This window comes from Nerophis ophidion, linkage group LG10 (assembly GCF_033978795.1).
Source record: "Nerophis ophidion isolate RoL-2023_Sa linkage group LG10, RoL_Noph_v1.0, whole genome shotgun sequence".
Classification (NCBI taxonomy): domain Eukaryota; kingdom Metazoa; phylum Chordata; class Actinopteri; order Syngnathiformes; family Syngnathidae; genus Nerophis; species Nerophis ophidion.
In genome coordinates, this window is record NC_084620.1 from 45,912,180 (window position 1) to 45,932,152 (window position 19,973).

At 40.6% G+C, this 19,973-nt stretch overlaps 1 protein-coding gene across 1 annotated transcript in view; it reads right to left on the reverse strand.

Annotated features, from left to right (window-relative positions):
* LOC133560897 (sentrin-specific protease 3-like) overlaps nucleotides 1-19,614 on the reverse strand; it is a 59,946-nt gene extending 40,332 nt beyond the window's left edge. Inside the window, exons 1-3 of the mRNA XM_061913919.1 lie at nucleotides 19,280-19,614; nucleotides 11,275-11,400; nucleotides 1,348-2,058 (exon numbers count right to left, since the gene is read on the reverse strand). Coding sequence (XP_061769903.1) covers nucleotides 1,348-2,058; nucleotides 11,275-11,362 — 799 coding nt within the window. The 5' untranslated portion in view covers nucleotides 11,363-11,400; nucleotides 19,280-19,614. The remainder of the gene's footprint in view (nucleotides 1-1,347; nucleotides 2,059-11,274; nucleotides 11,401-19,279) is intronic.
* Nucleotides 19,615-19,973: the final 359 nt, after the last annotated feature.

Here is a 19,973-nt window from a genome sequence, read left to right on the forward strand (position 1 = left end):
TAGCTGTATGTAGAAGTGTCTGGTTGTATCTGCTGCTTTAATGTCTTTAATGTCCTATGTGTTCTTTGATGTTTGATGTTTCCCTCTTACACACAAGTAAGAGGGATGTGTACTATGGCTATGAGTTGTTGTTTTTTTCCCTTGGCCTCAGTCTGCACCCCCTCTCCAGGGCCCAGGCTAAGACCGATTTTTTTATTTTATCTTCTATTTTTTTCTCCCCCCCTTGTTTACCTGTATCTCATCTTTTTTTGTAAGGGGCGCTGGAAGCCGGCAGATCCGTCAGCGATCCTGTTCTGTCTCCCTTTAAAGTTTGTCTGATCTTGAATGGGATTGTGCTGAAAATTGTAATTTTCCTGAAGGAACTCTCCTGACGGAATAAATAAAGTACTATCTAATCTAATCTAAAGCGCTTTACATTGTGAAAACCAATATCTAAGTTACATTTTTAAACCAGTGTGGGTGGCACTAGGTGTGTATACTGTCTTGCCCAAGGACACAACGGCAGTGACTAAGAAGGCAGAAGTGGGGATCGAACCTGGAACCCTCAAGTTGCTGGCACGGGCACCCTACCAACCAGGCTATACCTATAAAACTGTTTGAGTTGCCAAGCCGGGCATATTTCACACGAGGAATGCTGCCACAATTGTATGCCAAAGTGAGGAAGATCATAGCCGCACAATTAAGTAAAGTCACTTACTTGGCGCTGACCAGAACCTTGTGTGTGACAATCCATTAGGGAATTATAAAGTGCCTGCCTACAAATGTAGTTTTTATCTGAGTTTGATACATTTTATATTGTTTGCACAGCTACGTTATTTAATTTCCGTAGAAAGAATGTTTTTTTCTTTTATTTATGTTATATAATTCTGTACTACTTAAACAGTTTATTTCCTGTGCTGTTAATACCCATCTTGACTAAATGGGTTAATAAAAGTGCCACTGACCGTTTTTTGTCATTCACTTCAATTTCAGTGCAGTTCGCTCAAAATGAATAGCTTTATAGGTATACTTTCACCAGAAAATATAAAAAAATATATCATTGAATATCGAGTTTAAGTAAAAATATATTGAGATATACTTTTTCGTCCTTATCGCCCAGCCCTATGTACTGTGTCTTATTGTCTTTTTCCACTTTTCCCCGTAACAGTTTTGTATAAACGTCACTGACATGGATTGAGGCGATGGGACAGCGTTAGCTTGTTATTTCTAGTGTTTTGACAAATTCTACAAAAGCAGTTTTCTACGTCACAGGAATCTTTTTCCCCAATTAAATGATGCAGACACAGTTGGAAAAAAAAAGCTGAACGAGCAGAAAAAACAAACGTAATCTAATAGAAAATTCCTTACCTCTGCCCCCCAGTGTGAACCTTGCGTCAGAAACCTTGCAGTTGTCTTCATAGTCTGTGTCAGGAGATACCCGGTATTGTTTTACCCTTCTGTGTTTTCCGTAAATATTGTACTTCCGTTTGAGGCTCCATCGCAGACCCAGGAAGTGCGCCCACTGGGCCCGCTGCCGCCAATTCTTCCAGTTCTGGCTGAGCCGGAACCCAATGCCACCATGAAATCTTAAACGGTGGCGGGAGCGCTTCATAGTGCCAAAGCCATTGTGACGGGACTGGAAGTGGCGTCCTCCTGTCCTAACCTGGGAAAATGCCTCATCCACAAGCAGGGTGTCATCATCTTGCGTCTGTGACGGTGCAAAGTTCGGGTATTGGGTGGACTGGGAGGGAAAGTCCGGGAAGTTCGATTCAGCAACTGCCGCCTGCTCTCCGTCATACTCTTCTTCTTCCGCCACGTTATCTTCCCAACAATCCCCCTCAAACTCAATGGCGCTGCCTACGTTCAGTTTGGGGTGGTCTTCCTCGACACCTATAGCTTCGAGCCAGCCGATCCTCTCCTCTTTCGCCTCTTCTTCTTCCTCCTCCTCCTCTTCCCCCTCCTCCTCCTCAACAAACTCTCCCCGCCACACCTTTTCCTTCTGGCCCAGCCGGAGGTGCAATGGGTTGGGAATGCTGTGGTCCGAAACTGGGACGTTGAGGTGGTCTCCTGGGATGCCACCTAAAAGGCAAAGAAAGGTTGCATTAATTTTAATTGTACAGTTAAATATCATGAATGTGAAATATTAACTAATAAAATGCATTAAGATAACTTCCTTATTCTGGAATTACCTTGAAATTAAGGCAAATATAAAAAATATATATTTAACAATTTTTAAAAAGTATAAAAATATACATTTGTTGTTTTTTTCTCAGAAAACATCTCATTAGACCTAGGTCGATAACACATTTTGCATAACGATATATTGTTCTACAAATTATTGCCGATAATTGTCAACATTATTTTGAGGATCAAATTAACCACGGGTGTAATATTACATAATAATAATGCAGGTTAGTTCTTGCAAACCTTAACATTGCAGTTGGGATGCCACTATTAAATATCCAAGTTACATAAAAAAAAAACAATATACTGTTAGCAAAATTTTGCACTTGAAGAAAAATCATGACCAAAATAAAATAAGTTCGGTCTCTATTAAGGAAGAGATGGGGGACCTTCAAATAAAGTTATTGTTACCCTAATTATCAGTAATTATTGCGGAATTGTTAAATGTACTCAAAAAGTATTTACACACCAAAAGCTTTGAACCAAGTTGTATTTTTCTATTTATAACTAAAATAAATGGACACACACTATACTTTCTTGGCAGAAAAAAACAAGCATTTATAATAATAATAATGGATTAGATTTATATCGTGCTTTCCTATTGTTAGATACTCAAAGCGCTCACAGAGAAGTGGGAACCCATTATTCATTCACACCTGGTGGTGGTAATCTACATCTGTAGCCACAGCTGCCCTGGGGTAGATTGACGGAAGCGTGGCTGCCAGTTTGCGCCTACGGCCCCTCCGACCACCATCAATCATTCATTCATCATTCATTCACCGGTGTGAGCGGCACCGGGGGCAAGAGTGAAGTGTCCTGCCCAACGACACAACGGCAGCGATTTGGATGTCAATAGGTGGGAAGCGAACCTGCAACCCTCAGGTTTCTGGCACAGCCGCTCTACCCACTACGCCATGCCGCCCCATTTTGTTCAGGCTTTATAAAAGCTGTATTATTATTATTTGTGTGTTTGAATATGTTTATGTTCTGCCATTATAATTTGTCGACGTTTTAGAATTGTTTTTATAAATGCAAATTGCGTAGGAATGTAATGATTGACTGAAAGGGGCGGCGTGGCGCAGTGGTAGAGTGGCCGTGTGCAATCCGAGGGTCCCTGGTTCAATACCCACCTAGTACCAACCGCGTCACGTCCGTTGTGTCCTGAGCAAGACACTTCACCCTTGCTCCTGATGGGTGCTGGTTGGTGCCTTGCATGGCAGCTCCCTCCATCAGTGTGTGAATGTGTGTGTGAATGGGTAAATGTTGAAGTAGTGTCAAAGCGCTTTGAGTACCTTGAAGGTAGAAAAGCGCTATACAAGTACAACCCATTTATATATTTTTTTAATATTATATTTATATTATTATATTTTTCATATTCCTACATTTTAACCATATCAAAATGTTCTGGGAAAGTTTGCCTTTCAGAAGATAGATATTGATCCAACTGTGTTTTAAAAGGGAATCGATTGATTTTATCGATACTAGTAAAAGGAAAACATTGGATTTAAGAACACCTGACTTTATGTGAAGTCTATCACTTTTAAAATTAAGGATGATAAATGTTAAGTCTATATAAAAATATGGCAAATAGTTAAGGTGACCGAGAAAGGTCATAAACACAAACGCAACAGGACAATATCAATAATTGCAAAACAAAAACTTTCAGCTACAGCACGATTGCAAAACCCACAAAGACAAAACGCCAACACTAAAATATACAACTGCAACACAAATTTAAGCCACAAAAGACAACAGAAGTGACGGCGGAGAAAATTACGTTGACGCACAGACTTGGGAAACACAAAGAGAGGTAATCTAATCAGAAACAATTAAGTACAGGAGGGCGACGAAGGAGGCAAAGTAAATTAGGAAGCTAGGGGCCAACACCATCCATCAACAGGGATGAGGGAGCATACAAAAAACTATTTAGTCAGCCACCGATTGGGCAAGTTTTCCTACTTAAAATGATGACAGAGGTCTGTAATTTTAATCATAGGTACACTTCAACTGTGAGCGACAGAATGTGAAAAAAAAAATCCAGGAATTCACATTGTAGGAATTTTAAATAATTTATTTGTAAATTATGGTGGAAAATAAGTATTTGGTCAACCATTCAAAGCTCTCACTGATGGAAGGAGGTTTTGGCTCAAAATCTCACGATACATGGCCCCATTCATTCTTTCCTTAACACGGATCAATCGTCCTGTCCCCTTAGCAGAAAAACAGCCCCAAAGCATGATGTTTCCACCCCCATCCTTCACAGTAGGTGTGGTCTTCTTGGGATGCAACTCAGTATTCTTCTTCCTCCAAACACGACGAGTTGAGTTTATACCAAAATGGATACATACATGACACAGCAGAGGATTGGGAGAATGTAATGTGGTCAGATGAAACCAAAATAGAACTTTTTGGTTTCATGATGAAAATTACAGCCCTCTGTCATCGTTTTAAGTCGGAGAACTTGCACAATCGGTGGCTGACTAAATACTTTTTTTGCCCCACTGTACATGCCTCCACACATCTGGGACGCTGTCATCCATGGTGGACGCCAGGACAGAGGACAGATGTTGAACTTTATTTAGCAGGTAAAGCTCCTCTTAAAATGTTGCTTTATGTAGTTTCATTGAAAATTGCTTGAATTATGAAAATGTGAGCAGAAAGTATGTCTTCTATATTGGTAATTCAACCTAAAGTGTTGGTTACACTTAATTCAAATAAGATGTGAATGGCCATTAATTGTTGTTTACTTGCTTGTTTGTATCCATAATTCATGTATACCTAATTCCCTCACAAGAAATAACAGGAATAAAGGAAACTTCACCTGCAGTGTCCAGTATTTTTTTTTTTTTTACAATCACACTGATTGATTTTCTTTTTACTATCGATTTGTTTTCATGTTCGCATTTACGCTAGCTGGAAAGCTAATGCTAATCACCCCATAAATGTATCGCTGTGTGGTTACCAATAATTTCAATTTAATACAGTGATACTAATCGTAGGGAGTTTTACTGCAGTCACCATGATTACAATTTATGTGCATGTAGTTCAAATGCCCACAACTGCTGAAACGGAAACAAAGAGTGACGGCTCTTGCAGGACATAACGCATGCACATAGCGGTGATCGAGGCTGGAAAAGTTCTCAATTTAATTTAAAAATGTACCGTTCAATTAATTGCCGCGTGCTTAGCCCCCTACTCTACACCCTCTCCACTCATGACTACACCCCTGCTTATGCCAGCAATACCACTATTACATTTGCAGACGACACCACAGTAGTGGGCCTCATTTCTGGGAGGGATGAATCTGCCTAAAGCGGGGGTGCCCATTACGTCGATCGCGAGCTACCGGTCAATCGCGGGGGATGTGTCAGTCGATCGCCAGCCAGGCTTTTAAAAAAATTGACCTAAAAATTAGCGATCATCAATCTTCACCAAGACGTCACTTGATTGACATTCTGGCGTGCACAAGCAATCGCTCGGAAAGCTGGCGTGCACAAGCGCTTGTGCACGCCAGCTTTTCGAGACTCTTTATTTTGTTAGCACAGGCAGCATGAAGCACGACTTTTATTGTGAAGATAGGAACTGTGCAGTCGGTCTTTAGGCTTTTGACGGCAGGTATGGCGCGAGAGTCTGTTGAAATAAAAAGTGTTTCTCGCCTTCCTCTCGGCCATTTTTTCAAATAAATGATCTCGCAGCAGCCAGCGTCATCTTACAAGACCTTCGGGTGCCGTGAATGTCAATCAAGCAAGCTACGGAATTTACCGCCAATGTTTTTCTTGTAAAGTGTATGGAAGCTGGATAAATAAGATGCCAAAAACCAACCACTTTCATGTGGTATTGTACAGAAAAGAGGACTTCTTTTCTCCTCCATTCGAAAATGTGGGCGTTATCATATACGGTCTGATTCCAATCAATGCATGTCATCAGAATCAGGTTATACACCAACTTATATTCTTGTCTTCATGAAAAAAAGACATCTATATGTGTTACACATGCTTGTATAATCATTAAACCCATTTAACTTGTTAACAAAAACGTCTCTTTCATAAATAAATCAATATAAATGATATGAATGAGGTAGATCACCTCGATTTGGTCAATTGAAAAGTAGCTTGCCAGCAGAAAAAGTGCGGGCACCCCCGGCTAAAGAAATGAAGTGGAGCGGCTGACTTGTTGGTGCAGGGAAAATAACCTGGTCCTTAACACCACCGAGACGAAGGAGCTGATCATGGATTTCCAGAGGAAAAAAACGATAAACATCCAACCATTGTACATCAATGGAACTATGTGGAAAGGGTCTCTAACTTAAGGTTCCTGGGGATCCACATTGAGGAAGACCTGTCATGGCATATGAACACCTCAGTGGCCATCAAAGAGAAACAGCAGATATTTTACTTTCTGAGACTCCTCAAAAAGAACCACCTGTCACAAAAACTGCTTGTGTCCTATCGCTGCTCAATAGAGTGTGTGCTGACATACTGCATGTGTGTATGGTATGCCAGATGCACGGCGGCAGAGAGACGCACTTCAGAGGGTCAGAAAAACTGCCAAGAAGATCAATGGCTGCCCTCTCCCCTCCCTTGATGAACTGTACATTGCCAGGTGCCTCAAAAAAGGCCAAAACATCATAAGGGACCCATCTCACCCTGGACATAAACTTTTTGAACTGCTGCCTTCGGGCTGGAGATACAGGACAATAAAATGTCGGACAAACAGATTAAAGAACACTTTTGACCTGAGAGCAATAGTGTCGCTGAACACAAGACAAGATCGTCTGTGCATGTGAGCTGTGTGGTTGGTATTTTTATCTATTTATCTACGTTCTTATGTTGTTATGCGTTATTATGAATTTGCACTAAGTTTGCACTTAGTTTTGCTTACAATTTCATTGTACAATGACAATAAAGATATATTCTATTCTAATTGACCTACCAAATATTGGCTCAGGTCTACAGCACCACAAACCGAAGAGATGTGTAATCTATTTCAGACTCCACAAGAAACAAATAAAATCCGGCACTGAGCAGTTTATCTTAGTGTGGTGTGCAACGATATCAACATGGTCCACCAACCTAATAAGGATTCTGTCCCACCTCCAAGCCAATCTCTACTCCTACAAGACTGAGATCTTGCATGAACAAATATGATCACTAACAAAATAGATAAGTAACCACAGTAGAAAAACAGGTAATCGAGAAGAGGACATACAAACGGAGGAAATGATGGAAATGACGGCAGTGGTTTCGGGACATTTCATGTGTGTACATCTCTTAGGAGAGTGGGAGGCAGGGGGAAATTCAAAGCACTTGGAGCACTAACTGTAAGTAGTAAAAGTTAAAAGGGTCTCATTGCAACTTGCTTTAAGCAAAAAAATAAAATAAATAAAGGATATGCTGTATTTTCCGGGCTATTAGGTGCACTTAAAATGCGTCTTTTTTCTCAAAACTTGACAGTGCGCCTTATGTAAGGAATAATTCTGGTTTTGCTTACCAACCTTGAAGCTATCTTATTTGGTACATGGCGTAATGATAAGTGTGACCAGTAGATGGCAGTCAAACATAAGAAATGCACGTAGACTGCAATACAATAACAGTCACAAATAAGAGATAGGTGTAGACTGCAATATGACTCAATTAAACACCACCAACATTTAATGTGTTCCATTGAAAATATAGAACATTACACATGGCGCTTAAAAAAATCTATCAAAATGTTTTAGTAGGACATTGGTAAGCTATAAAGCCGCACCGTTTGATGGATTGTACTGTGCTTCAATATACGAGTATTATTATGGTGTGTGCATAAGGTAAGACACTATCTGGCGTTTTGTTTCTAAATATTATGGAAAAGCAACTTTTCTTACCCTCTGGTACCTGTTGATCTGTATTTGGGATCTGCATAAGTCCGACACCGTAGACGATAAGCTTCTTCTTTTTCTCTATCTTCTTGTTATGGGACATTCCTTGGCTGAATTATCAATCAATGTTTATTTATATAGCCCTAAATCACAAGTGTCTCAAAGGGCTAATGTAAACTCATTACACCAATATGTTTTAACGCTTTCATGGCGAGTTTACGGACAGATATAAGTAAGAAATTCACACTATACATTAGAAATGGCAACAGCGGAGGATTGAATGTCCCATAACAAGAAGATAAAGAAAAAAAAGAAGTTCATGGACTACAAAGGTGGTCGCGCGCAATTGTTCGGGATTTATGCAGATCCCAAATCCAGATCAGCAGGTACCAGAAGGTAAGAAAAGTTGCTTTTGCATAATATTGTGAGACAAAATGCCAGGTAATATGTCTTACCTTATACACACACCATAATAATACTCGCATGTTGAAGCACAGTACAATCCATCAAGCGATGTGGCTTCATAGCTTACCAAAATCGTACTAAAACTTTTTGATAGATCTATATTTTCAATGGAACATATACAATGTTTGTGTTGTTTACTTGAGTCAAACTGCAGTCTACACATATCTCTTGTGTGACTGCCATTATATTGCAGTCTACACGTACACTATATTGCCAAAAGTATTTGGCCACCTGCCTTGACTCACAAATGAACTTGAAGTGCCATTCCATTCCTAACCCATAGGGTTCAATATGATGTCGGTCCACATTTTGCAGCCATTACAGCTTCAACTCTTCTTGGAAGGCTGTCTACAAGGTTGCGGAGTGTGTTTCTAGGAATTTTCGATCATTCTTCCAAAAGCGCATTGGTGAGGTCACAGGTCGAGAAGGCCTGGCTCTCAGTCTCCCTTCTAATTCATCCCAAAGGTGTTCTATCGGGTTCAGGTCAGGACTCTGTGCAGGCCAGTCAACTTCATCCACACCAGACTCTGTCATCCATATCTCTATAGACGTTGCTTTGTGCACTGGTGCATAGTCATGTTGGAAGAGGAAGAGGCCCGCTCCAAAATGTTCCCACAAGGTTGCCCAAAATGTTTTGGTATCCTGGAGCATTCAAAAGTTTTTTTCAATGAAACTAAGGGGCCCAAGCCCAACTCCTGAAAAACAACCCCACACCATAATTCTTCCTCTACCAAATTTCACACTCGGTACAATGCAGTCCGAAATGCACCGTTCCCCTGGCAAACTCCAAACCAAGACTTGTCCATCGGATTGCCAGATGGAAAAGCGTGATTCATCACTCCAGAGTCCAGTCGCGACGTGCTTTACACGACTGCGTCCGGCGCTTTGCATTGGATGTATGGCTTAGCTACAGCTGCTCAGCCATGGAAACCCCCTTCCATGAAGCTCTCTGCGTGGGCTAACTGGATGGTCACATGAAGTTTGGAGCTCTGTAGCAACTGACTGTGCAGAAAGTGGACGACCTCTTTGCACTATGTACTTCAGCATCCGCTGACCCCTCTGTCAGTTTACGTGGCCTTCCACTTGGTGGCTGAGTTGCTGTTGTTCCCAAACGCTTTCATTTTCTTATAATAAAGCCAAAAATTGACTTTGGAATATTTAGGAGCGAGGAAATTTCCCAACTGGATTTGTTGCACAGGTGGCATCCTATGACAGTTCCACCCTGGAAATCACTGAGCTCCTGAGAGTGGCCAATTCTTTCACAAATGTTTGTAGAAAAAGACTACATGACTAAGTGCTTGATTTATACACCTGTGGCCGGACCAAGTGATCAGGACACCTGATTTTTATCATTTGGATGGGTGGTCAAATACGTTTGGAAATTTTGTGTATCTGTTGTGTTTTACTGCCATCTGCTGTTCACACTTATCATTACACCATGTACCAAATAAAATAGCTACAAGGTCAGTAAGCAAAACCAGAATAATTCCTTACATTAGGCGCACCAGGTTGTAAAGCGCACTGTCGGGTTTAAGTGCGCCTTATCGTGCGGAAAATATGGTAGATTATGTATTACAAACCTTCTGTATGCCGCTTTCTGTCTGTCTATTCAGAATGTGCTGTTTGTTGTCTTATTCATGTGCCGAAGCCATCTTTCAGGCCAAGCCCTCTTCAACTGCATCTCCAACCCATCAGTCATGTTGTAGTTTTTTGGAGATTCCATAGTGTCTATTGACAGCTACTAATTAGAACTACATGCGGAAGATTTAATAATGCGTGTGCATATTACGAGCTGGTCCGACCCACAAGAAGAGGATAGAGAAAAGAAAAGGAACTCATTGGTAACTTTGACCTGCAACGGAATAACGTGCAAAGCTCTTCGGGTAAACCTGTGTCATAAATGGAGATATCCACTGACGTCACCAAGGCAAAATCTCTCACTAAAATCTTAAATTGCAAATGGCGCGTTTGGAGAAAATTTGGAAGAAGGCAAGACTGTTTTTATAAATAGCTCCGCCATGCCTCTACGCTTGGATGGAAATTTTGGGGGACTAAGTTATGGGAATCTCAGATGGTTAAGCTCCAACAGATAAGAAAAGTTGGTTTTGCATAATTAGAATCCATTAGGGGAAATTAATCTGATCAAATATGAATAAATATACAGTATAGGCTAACAATTTGGACACAAACCTTCTCATTTCAATGCATTTTCTTTATTTTCATGACTATTTTTACATTGTAGATTGTCACTGAAGGCATCAAAACTATGACACCTGAGAAGTGAAAACCATTTCAGGTGACTACCTCTTGAAGCTCATCGAGAGAATGCCAAGAGTGTGTAAAACAGTAATCAGCTGTGGCTATTTTGAAGAAACTAGAATATAAAACATGTTTTCAGTTATTCACCTTTTTTTGTTAAGTACATAACTCCACATGTTCATAGTTTTGATGCTTTTAGTGACAATCTACAATAGTCATGAAAATAAAAAAAACACATTACGGTAAATGAGTTGTGGCCAAACTTTTGGCCTGTACAGTATAAAGAAACTGTTTGAAATTAAACACCCAAAACAACAAAAATAAATTCAGAGGGAAGCAAAACCGAGCAGTCTATTTGAGACTTTTTATAATGCTTTCTCAAACACACATGTCCAACCAGGCTACTATCGGCCCACCAAAGTCCCTTTTCATGTCCCCTTGAACACTGCAACATCTTCTAGAGTCATATACGTACATATCACTATATGATCCATTATGAATTCCCCGTGAAGAAAAAAAAAACAGCGTACCTCCTCCAGTATCGTCCTGGCCGACAGCAGTCAGACCCAGATCTCCCTGCCAGCGGTTCTGGGTCAGGCTACCGCCACTGTCTCGCATTCTCCACGGACACCCTGCAACCTGCGCCAGCGCGTCACCTAAAACACATGACCACCGAATTGAAGTTAAAAAGTGGCTTTGGAGCATTCAAAGCTGTTCACACGGCCTGGCCACTATGTTTGACATGTCAACATAATGTGTATTATGTTTATGCATGAGAACATTTTGTTGTAAACTGAGGTGTGCATCAAAATCATGGTTGTTTTTTTTACAAATGACAGATGTGAACAAGAGCATGTATTGTCTGTGTTATGATGTAAATGATAGGTGTCAATAAAGGCATTCTATGACTTTTTAAATTTGATTACATACTATAGTATAATTTTATTGCATGATTTTTGTATCTCTTTAATTCAGGTAGCCAGGAACTGCAGATAGAAATGAGCTATTTAGCTATAATCTGTTGCAGAACATATCTGTCTTTGAGCTTTATGTCTCTCTGCATTGTCCCTTCAAATAAAGACTAAACTAAACCCGACACATTAGTGATGGTTAAACATTAAACTGTTTCTATACGATTGTGTTATCATTCTTCAACAGGTACGTAAAGCACTACACCCATACGATCTATAACAGGCTACGTCAATAACATACTATTATAGCTTCGTTAGCATAGTGGTCCCCAACCACCGGCGCCGGTCCGTGACGCATTTGCTACCCGGCCGCACAGAGACTTTAAATAATTTATAACCAATCACATTTTCTCCCACTTAACTTTTGCCAGTCCCACCAGACACCAATAAGGAGTTGGGGGGTCGGGGGTCAGTCCTCTCCAAGGTTTCTCATAGTCATCATAGCCACTGTCACCGACGTCCCACTGGGGTGAGTTTTTCCTTGCCCTTATGTGGGCTCTGTACCGAGGATGTCGTTGTGGTTTGTGCAGCCCTTTTAGTGACTTGTGATTTAGGGCTATATAAATAAACATTGATTGATTGATTGATTTGCTATTGTTGTTACAAGGGACAATGCACATTAATAAACATAAAATGTAAAAGTGCCAAATCGTAGCCAAAACTTAGGTTTCATATGTAGATGACCTAAGATCAGGGCAGATCAGGAACAAAGTGACCATAGGAGTTCATGTGCATGAGGCAGATGGAGAAGTGCTAAATTCCATCCATCCATCCATTTTCTACCGCTTATTCCCTTTTTGGGGTCACGGGGGGCGCTGGCGCCTATCTCAGCTACAATCGGGCGGAAGGCGGGTTACACCCTGGACAAGTCGCCACCTCATCGCAGGGCCAACACAGATAGACAGTGCATATAATAATTGTGCTGAAATAAATAAATACCCATCTCTTTTGGCCGAATAAGTTCAAGTGCTGATATTATTGCACATCGTCGTATTACATAAGTAGTTAGCAATAACGGATGTATTTGCGCATGTAAAATCGGAACAAAAAAGCTAACAGTGTATTTATGTATGAAATATTGCACAAAATACGAATACATAACTTTTAGAAATTTATTGGAACTAATGTAAAGTATCTGTAGCTTTCTTATACTGTATACCCATGCTTTTGTCCTTAAATGTGATATATTACCTCTAACCCATCAGATACTAAAGCCAAAACAAAGCCTAACACGGGCAAAAATAAGCAAAAAAACACAAGTCTATGAGGAGCTTTTTTGCAAAGGGAAAAGAACAGGGGCTCCCATTAATTGAATGTTATGTTGAGTTTGTTTATGCATTCATTTTTCATGCACTTATTTGCTATATCTGCCATTATCTGAAAATAATGCCTACATTAAACCGGTCCCTGGTGCAAAAAAGGTTGGGGACCCCTAGTCTATACCGTTAACTCTGATTCTAGCAGGCTAACAGCAGTTTATCATCGAGAAAGCGAACATTTGTAAACGTCAGCTAACTTGTGTTATCTTGACAAAATTGGTGCAGTTCAGCTAAATATTTTGGTTTTCTGACATGGACTTGTTTCTTCAGCACTGTCCACACAATTAAGTCAGAACTTTAGGAAGGCCATTCTAAAACCTTAATTCTAGCCTGATTTAGCCATGACATCACAAAGACGAAGAGAAGACCTTCTGGAGGAAAGTTCTTTGGTCAGATGAAACAAAAATTGAGCTGTTTGCCCACAATACCTAGCAATATGTTTGGAGGAGAAAATGTAAGGTCTTTAATTTCAGAAACACCATTCCTACCATCAAGCATGGTGGTGGTAGTATGATGCTCTGGGCCTGTTTTGCTGCCAATGCAACTGGTGCTTCACAGAGAGTAAACGGAACAATGAAAAAGGAGGATTAACTCCAAATTCTTCAGGACAACCTAAAATCATCAGCCCGGAGGTTGGGTCTTGGCGCAGTTGGATGTTCCAACAGGACAATGACACCATACTAGGGCTGGGCAATATATCGATATTGCGGTTTTGTCTCTGTGCAATATAGAAAATGACAATATCGTGATATTCGAGTATACGGTCTCACGCAGTTGCTTTTATCTGCAGGCATTACACTACAGGCTCTTCCCACTCTTTGTTGTGACTCCTTCTCAAAGAAAGCAAGCGCACCTTTTTACATATGTCAAACACGTTTACACCCTCGCGGAGCAAAGAGGTAGCAGCATGGGTAACTTTTGCTGTGGTGCGAGCGGTAATACGAGAAAGAAAGTGCGAATCTGGTAACATATGAAGGAAGAATTCATTCCCAAGAAAAACAGCAGGGGGCCATCGTCTGCCGGTGGTTTAGCTTCAAGCGGGAATATGTCGAACAGACAACCGTAATTTGTCAAGTGTGGGGCAAATCGTTGCTACAAAAGGTAGCATTACAGCTATTATGTAGCATCATTTGAAAAGTCACCTGCTAGAGAATGAAGAGTGATTGAAACCCTGCATTTCAACATCCCCATTCGGTGCTACAGGCCCACTTACACCATCAACGCCGTATGAAAAAATTGTCAACAACAAAAGGAGATAATGTCCGCAGTAATCTACCATATAGTGAAGGACATACACTATTTGATTTCCTATTATGCAGCTTATTTTTATTTGACAGTTATTGAAATATCTTGTGTGACATCATGCACAAAAGTGCACCGTTTTAAACTATTTTAGTGGCGTTCTGTACAAAGAGTGCACTTTAATTTAGTGTTGTTTTGATGTCATCTTAGTGACATCATGCACAAAAGTGCACTAATATCTTGTTTTAAAATATCTCTGACAATCTTGCGCTTTCTGTTTTGGAAATTACATGAATGTTTGTTGCACTGCTTGATAACTGTTTAATAAATACCGTTTTGGTCAATTGACTTACCGTATTTCCTTGAATAGCTGCCGGGCATGTAAGATGCGCCTGCCTTGAATTACTGCCGGGCAAAACTCGCTCACCAAATTAATAAGCGCATGCTTGCTTTCACCGCCTGGTCAAATACGTGACGTCACGAGCGACGCTTCCCTGATGTTATTTTCAAAGTGGCTGAGGATTTTTTTTTTGTCTTTACTGTGTGTAAACCAGGGGTCTTGTTCCACAGCCATACAGATCACACTAATGGTTGTGATATAAAACAATTTTAATACTCTTACTAATATGCGCCACACTCTGTGAACCCACACCAAACACATTTCTGGAGAGTATTGGCTCTGTGGCACATTATAAACGCAGCATAGGGATGACCCATAATGCCGTGCATCCATGACTCTTGGATATATTATACACGCGCCCCCGATCCCCCTCCCACCCCCCTCCGTGCGTTCGTTGAGGTGGGCGGGGTTGGGGGTGCGTGTATATTATATCCAATAGTCACAGATACACGGCATTATGGGTAATCCCTATGCTGCCACAGAGCCAATACTCTCCAGAAGTGTGCTTGGTGTGGGTTCACAGAGTGTGGCGCATATTATTAAGAGTTTTAAAGTTGTTTATATCACAACCATCAGTGTAAAACGTATGGCTGTTGAGCAAGTATGCATTGCGATCTCGTATGAGAAGCAGCGAAATGCATGCGTCCGGCCGGCACGCAAACAGCCTGGTGGAAAAGTGGGCGCGATGACATGCTGTAGAGCAGTGGTCCCCAACCACCGAGCCGTGGACGCAGAATATTTGTTTTTATTTTTTTTAAATCACACTCAATTTTTTACTGCATGTCATTGGTAAGCGCAGGGGTGAGAAGAGGTTTTAAAATTATTAGCGCCTGCTTACTTTTGCCGCATGCTTTGAATAAGCACAGGAGTGAGGAGAGGTTTTAAATTAATTAGCGCCCCGGCGGCTATTGAAGGAAATACGGTAGTTGTCATTTCCCTCTCTACATGAAAGTTTAAAATGAGCATATATTAATGCAGTATGAACAAGAATGTTTTAATCTAGACACAAAGAATCTTCATACTGCTGTGATTATATGCATCAAATGTTGATTCAAGGCAAAGGCAAAATATCGAGATATATATCGTGTATTGCGATATGGCCTAAAAATAGAGATATTAAAAAAAGCCATATCGCCCAGCCCTACACAAACACATGTCAAAAGTGGTAAAGGAATGGCTGAATCAGGCTAGAATTAAGGTTTTAGAATAACCTTCCCAAAGTCATGACTTAAAACATGTGGACAATGCTGAAGAAACAAGTGCCTGTCAGAAAACCAACGAATTAAGCTGAATTGCATCAGTTTTGTCAAGAGTGGTCAAAAATTCCACCAGAAGCTTGTGGATGGCTACCAAAAGCGCCTTCTTGCAGTGACACTTGCCAAGGGACATGTAAGCAAATATCAACATTGCTGTAAGTATACTTTTGACCCAGCAGATTTGCTCACATTTTCAGTAGACCCATAATAAATTCATAAAAGAACCAAACTTCATGGGATGTTTTTGGTGAGTATGTGCTCCAATCACTATCACCAAAAAAAATAAGAGTTGTAGAAATGATTGGAAAACTCAAGACAGCCATGACATTGTGTCCTTCACAAGTGTATGTAAACTTTTAACCACGACTGTACGTAAAGCGCTTACGATCTATACCAGCATGCTGGGCTACGTCAATAACATTCAATTACAGCTTCGTTAGCATATTCTACAACATTAACTCCGAATCTAGCAGGCTAACGGCAGATTATTATAAAAAAACTAACAGTTGTAAACGTCAGCTAACTCGTGTTGTCTTGACAAAATTGGTGCAGTTCAGCTAAATGTTTTGGTTTTCTGACATGGACTTGTTTCTTCAGCATTGTCCACGCGTTTCAGTCAGGACTTTGGGAAGGCCATTCTAAAACCTTAATTCTAGCCTGATTTAGCCATGACATCACGAGGACAAAGAGAAGACCTCCATGAGGACATTTCTGTGGTCAGATGAAACAAAAATTGAGCTGTTTGCCCACAATACCCAGCAATATGTTTGGAGTAGATCCCAGGAACATTACTCCTACCGTCGAGCATGGTGGTGGTAGTATCATGCTCTGGGCTGTTAAGCTGCCAATGGAACTGGTGCTTTACAGAGAGTAAACGGGAAAATGAAAAAGGAGGATTACCTCCAAATTGTTTAGGACAACTTCAAATCATCAACCCGGAAGTTGGGTCTTGGGCACCGTTGGGTGTTCCAACAGGACAATAACACCAAACACACGTCAAAAGTGGTAAAGGAATGGCGAAATCAGGCTAGAATGAAGGTTTTAGAATGGCCTTCCCGAAGTTCTGACTTAAACCTGTGAACAATGCTGAAGAAACAAGTCCATGTCAGAAAACCAACACATTTAGCTGAACTGCACCAATTTCATCAAGACAACGGTAGTTAGCTGACGTTAAAAATTTTTAATTATTTGATAATCTGCCGTTAGCCTGCTAGATTCGGAGTTAATGTTGTGTACTATGCTAACGCAGCTCTAATAGAATGTTATTGATGTAGCCCATCATGCTGGTATACATTGTAAGCGCTTTACGTACAGTCGTGGTCGGTCAAAAGTTTACATACACTTGTGAAGGACACAATGTCTTGGCTGTCTTGAGTTTCCAATAATTTCTACAACTCTTATTTTTTTTGTGATAGAGTGATTGGAGCACATACTTGTTGGTCACAAAAAACGTTCCATGAAGTTTGGTTCTTTTATGAATTTCTTATGGGTGTACTGAAAATGTGACCAAATCGGCTGGTTCAAAAGTATACATACAGCCATGTTAATATTTGCTTACATGTGTTAGTTTTCTGACATGGACTTGTTTCTTCAGCATTGTCCACACGTTTAAGTCAGGACTTTCGGAAGATCCTTCTAAAACCTTAATTCTAGCCTGATTTAGCCATAACATCCCAGTAAGTCTTTGCTGTCGTCCAGCATTCTGGTTTTGTTTACTTTGTAGTCCAGTTTTAGTTTCGTTCCGCAAAGCCTTCCCTCAGCTTCAATGCCTTTTCTTAGGGGCACTCTCCTTCTGTTTATTTTTTTTGTTTAAGCATTAAATAACTTTTTTACCTGCACACTGCCTCCTGGTGTTTCCAACATCTACAAAGCAATTAGCTACCGGCTCCCACCTACTGATATGGGAGAGTATTAATTACACTGTTACGCTAGACAACACTGACACACAACAACAACACATCATTTGCAGACTACAATTACTGCTTTGCAAAAAACATTTTTTACCCCAAATAGGTGAAATTAGATCATCTCCCACGGCACACAAGACTGTATCTCACGGCACACTAGTGTGCCACGGCACAGTGGTTGAAAAACACAGGTCTACAACAGTGTTTTTCAACCTTTTTTGAGCCAAGGCACAATTTTTGCGTTGAAAAAATGCGGACGCACACGACCAGCAGAAATCCTTCAAAAACCAAACTCAGTAGACAGTAATAAGTCGTCGTCGCAATTGTTGGATATGACTTTAAAGCATAACCAAGCATGCATCACTATAGCTCTTGTCTCAAAGTAGGTGTACTGTCACATCACACCCTGACTTATTTGGAGTTTAGTGTTTTAGTTCTTGTCTTGCACTCTTTTTTGGTGGCTTTTTCTCTTTTTTGGTATTTTCCTGTAGCAGTTTGTCTTCATTTGAGTGATATTTCCCACATCTACTTTGTTTTAGCAATCAAGAATATATCAGTTGTTTTATCCTTCTTTGTGGGGACTTTGTTGTTTGTTGATTTACCATGAATTGATTAACGTGGACCCCGACTACAACAAGTTGAAATACTTATCGGGGTGTTACCATTTAGTGGTCAATTGTACGGAATATGTACTGAACTGTGCAATCTACGAATAAATGTTCCAATCAATCAGTCATGTCCAGAAGTAGTTTGTCTTTGCTCCACAGTAAGTCTTTGCTGTCATCCAGTATTCTGTTTTAGTTTACTTTGTAACCAGTTCAGTTTTAGTTTCATTCTGCATAGCCTTACCTGGGCTTCAATGCCTTTTCTTAGGGGCATTCGCCTTTTGTTTATTTTAAGTTTAAACATTAGACACCATTTTACCTGCACACTGCCTACCGCTGTTTCCGTCATCTACAAAGCTGCCACAAACTGATATAGAAGAGTATTACACAGGTACTCTGCCAGACAGCACCAACACTCAACAACAACACATCATTTGCAGACTACAATTACTGCTTTGCAAAGAATATTTTTAACCCAAATAGGTGAAATTAGATCATCTCCCAAGGCACACCGGACTGTATCTCATGTGCCGCGGCACAGTGGTTGAAAAACGCTGTTTTACAACGTTAACTCCGAATCTAACAGGCTAACGGCAGCATATTATAAAAATTAAAAAAACTCACATTTTGTAAACGTCAGCTAACTCGCATTGTCTTATTCCGAACGCGAACGAGCTTTGACGATTTGTATTTGACATTTCAACGGCAAAACGTGAATGAATAAAAAGAGAACAATTAAACCGTTAGCATTAGCACGCTAGCTGCCGGCTGGCTAGCGTGTCGCACACTTCAATCAAACGCCGCATTCAAGCAGGTATGTTTAAATGTTACTTACCGTTGTAAAAGAGCGAGTATTAATTATAAATCCGCCTGGAAGCAGAGCCGAGCGTCGACTGCGGTGTAATATTGTCGTTAATTAAACTGCTAATGTGATGCTAACACTTTCATTGAATGGTTGTCAGCCGTCGCTTTCTTCCTCGGGAGTCTTCGACGCTTCGGATAAACACGCAGACACACCGCCGCTTGACGTTAACATGTAGCGGAACAGAAAATGTGACTTTATAACCATTAAAAGGACAACATTTATATACGCCGAGCGCGCTAAGGAGACACAACGACGACGGCAACTGTCGCCCGACGTCCGTCGCACAGCAATGACGTCATATACGTTGGCGAGGAAACAGCGTTTTTCGTAACGTTAACGTGTTACTAGCGTGTATAGTTGGTCAAACTCAGGCAATACGTCGATTTAATGAATGTTTCATGTGCTGACTTTTAACTATCTTTACACTGAATGGGGAAAAGTATATGTTAAAATGGGTAAAATGACGAATGATTCATCTAGAACAGGGGTAGGGAACCTATGGCTCTAGAGCCAGATGTGGCTCTTTGGATGACTGCATCTGGCTCTCAGATATATCTTAGCTGACATTGCTTAACATGATAATTAAGAATAATTCCACTGGAATTCACAGTGCTAAAAATAACGTTCAAAATATAAAACATTCTCATGCATTTAAATCCATCCA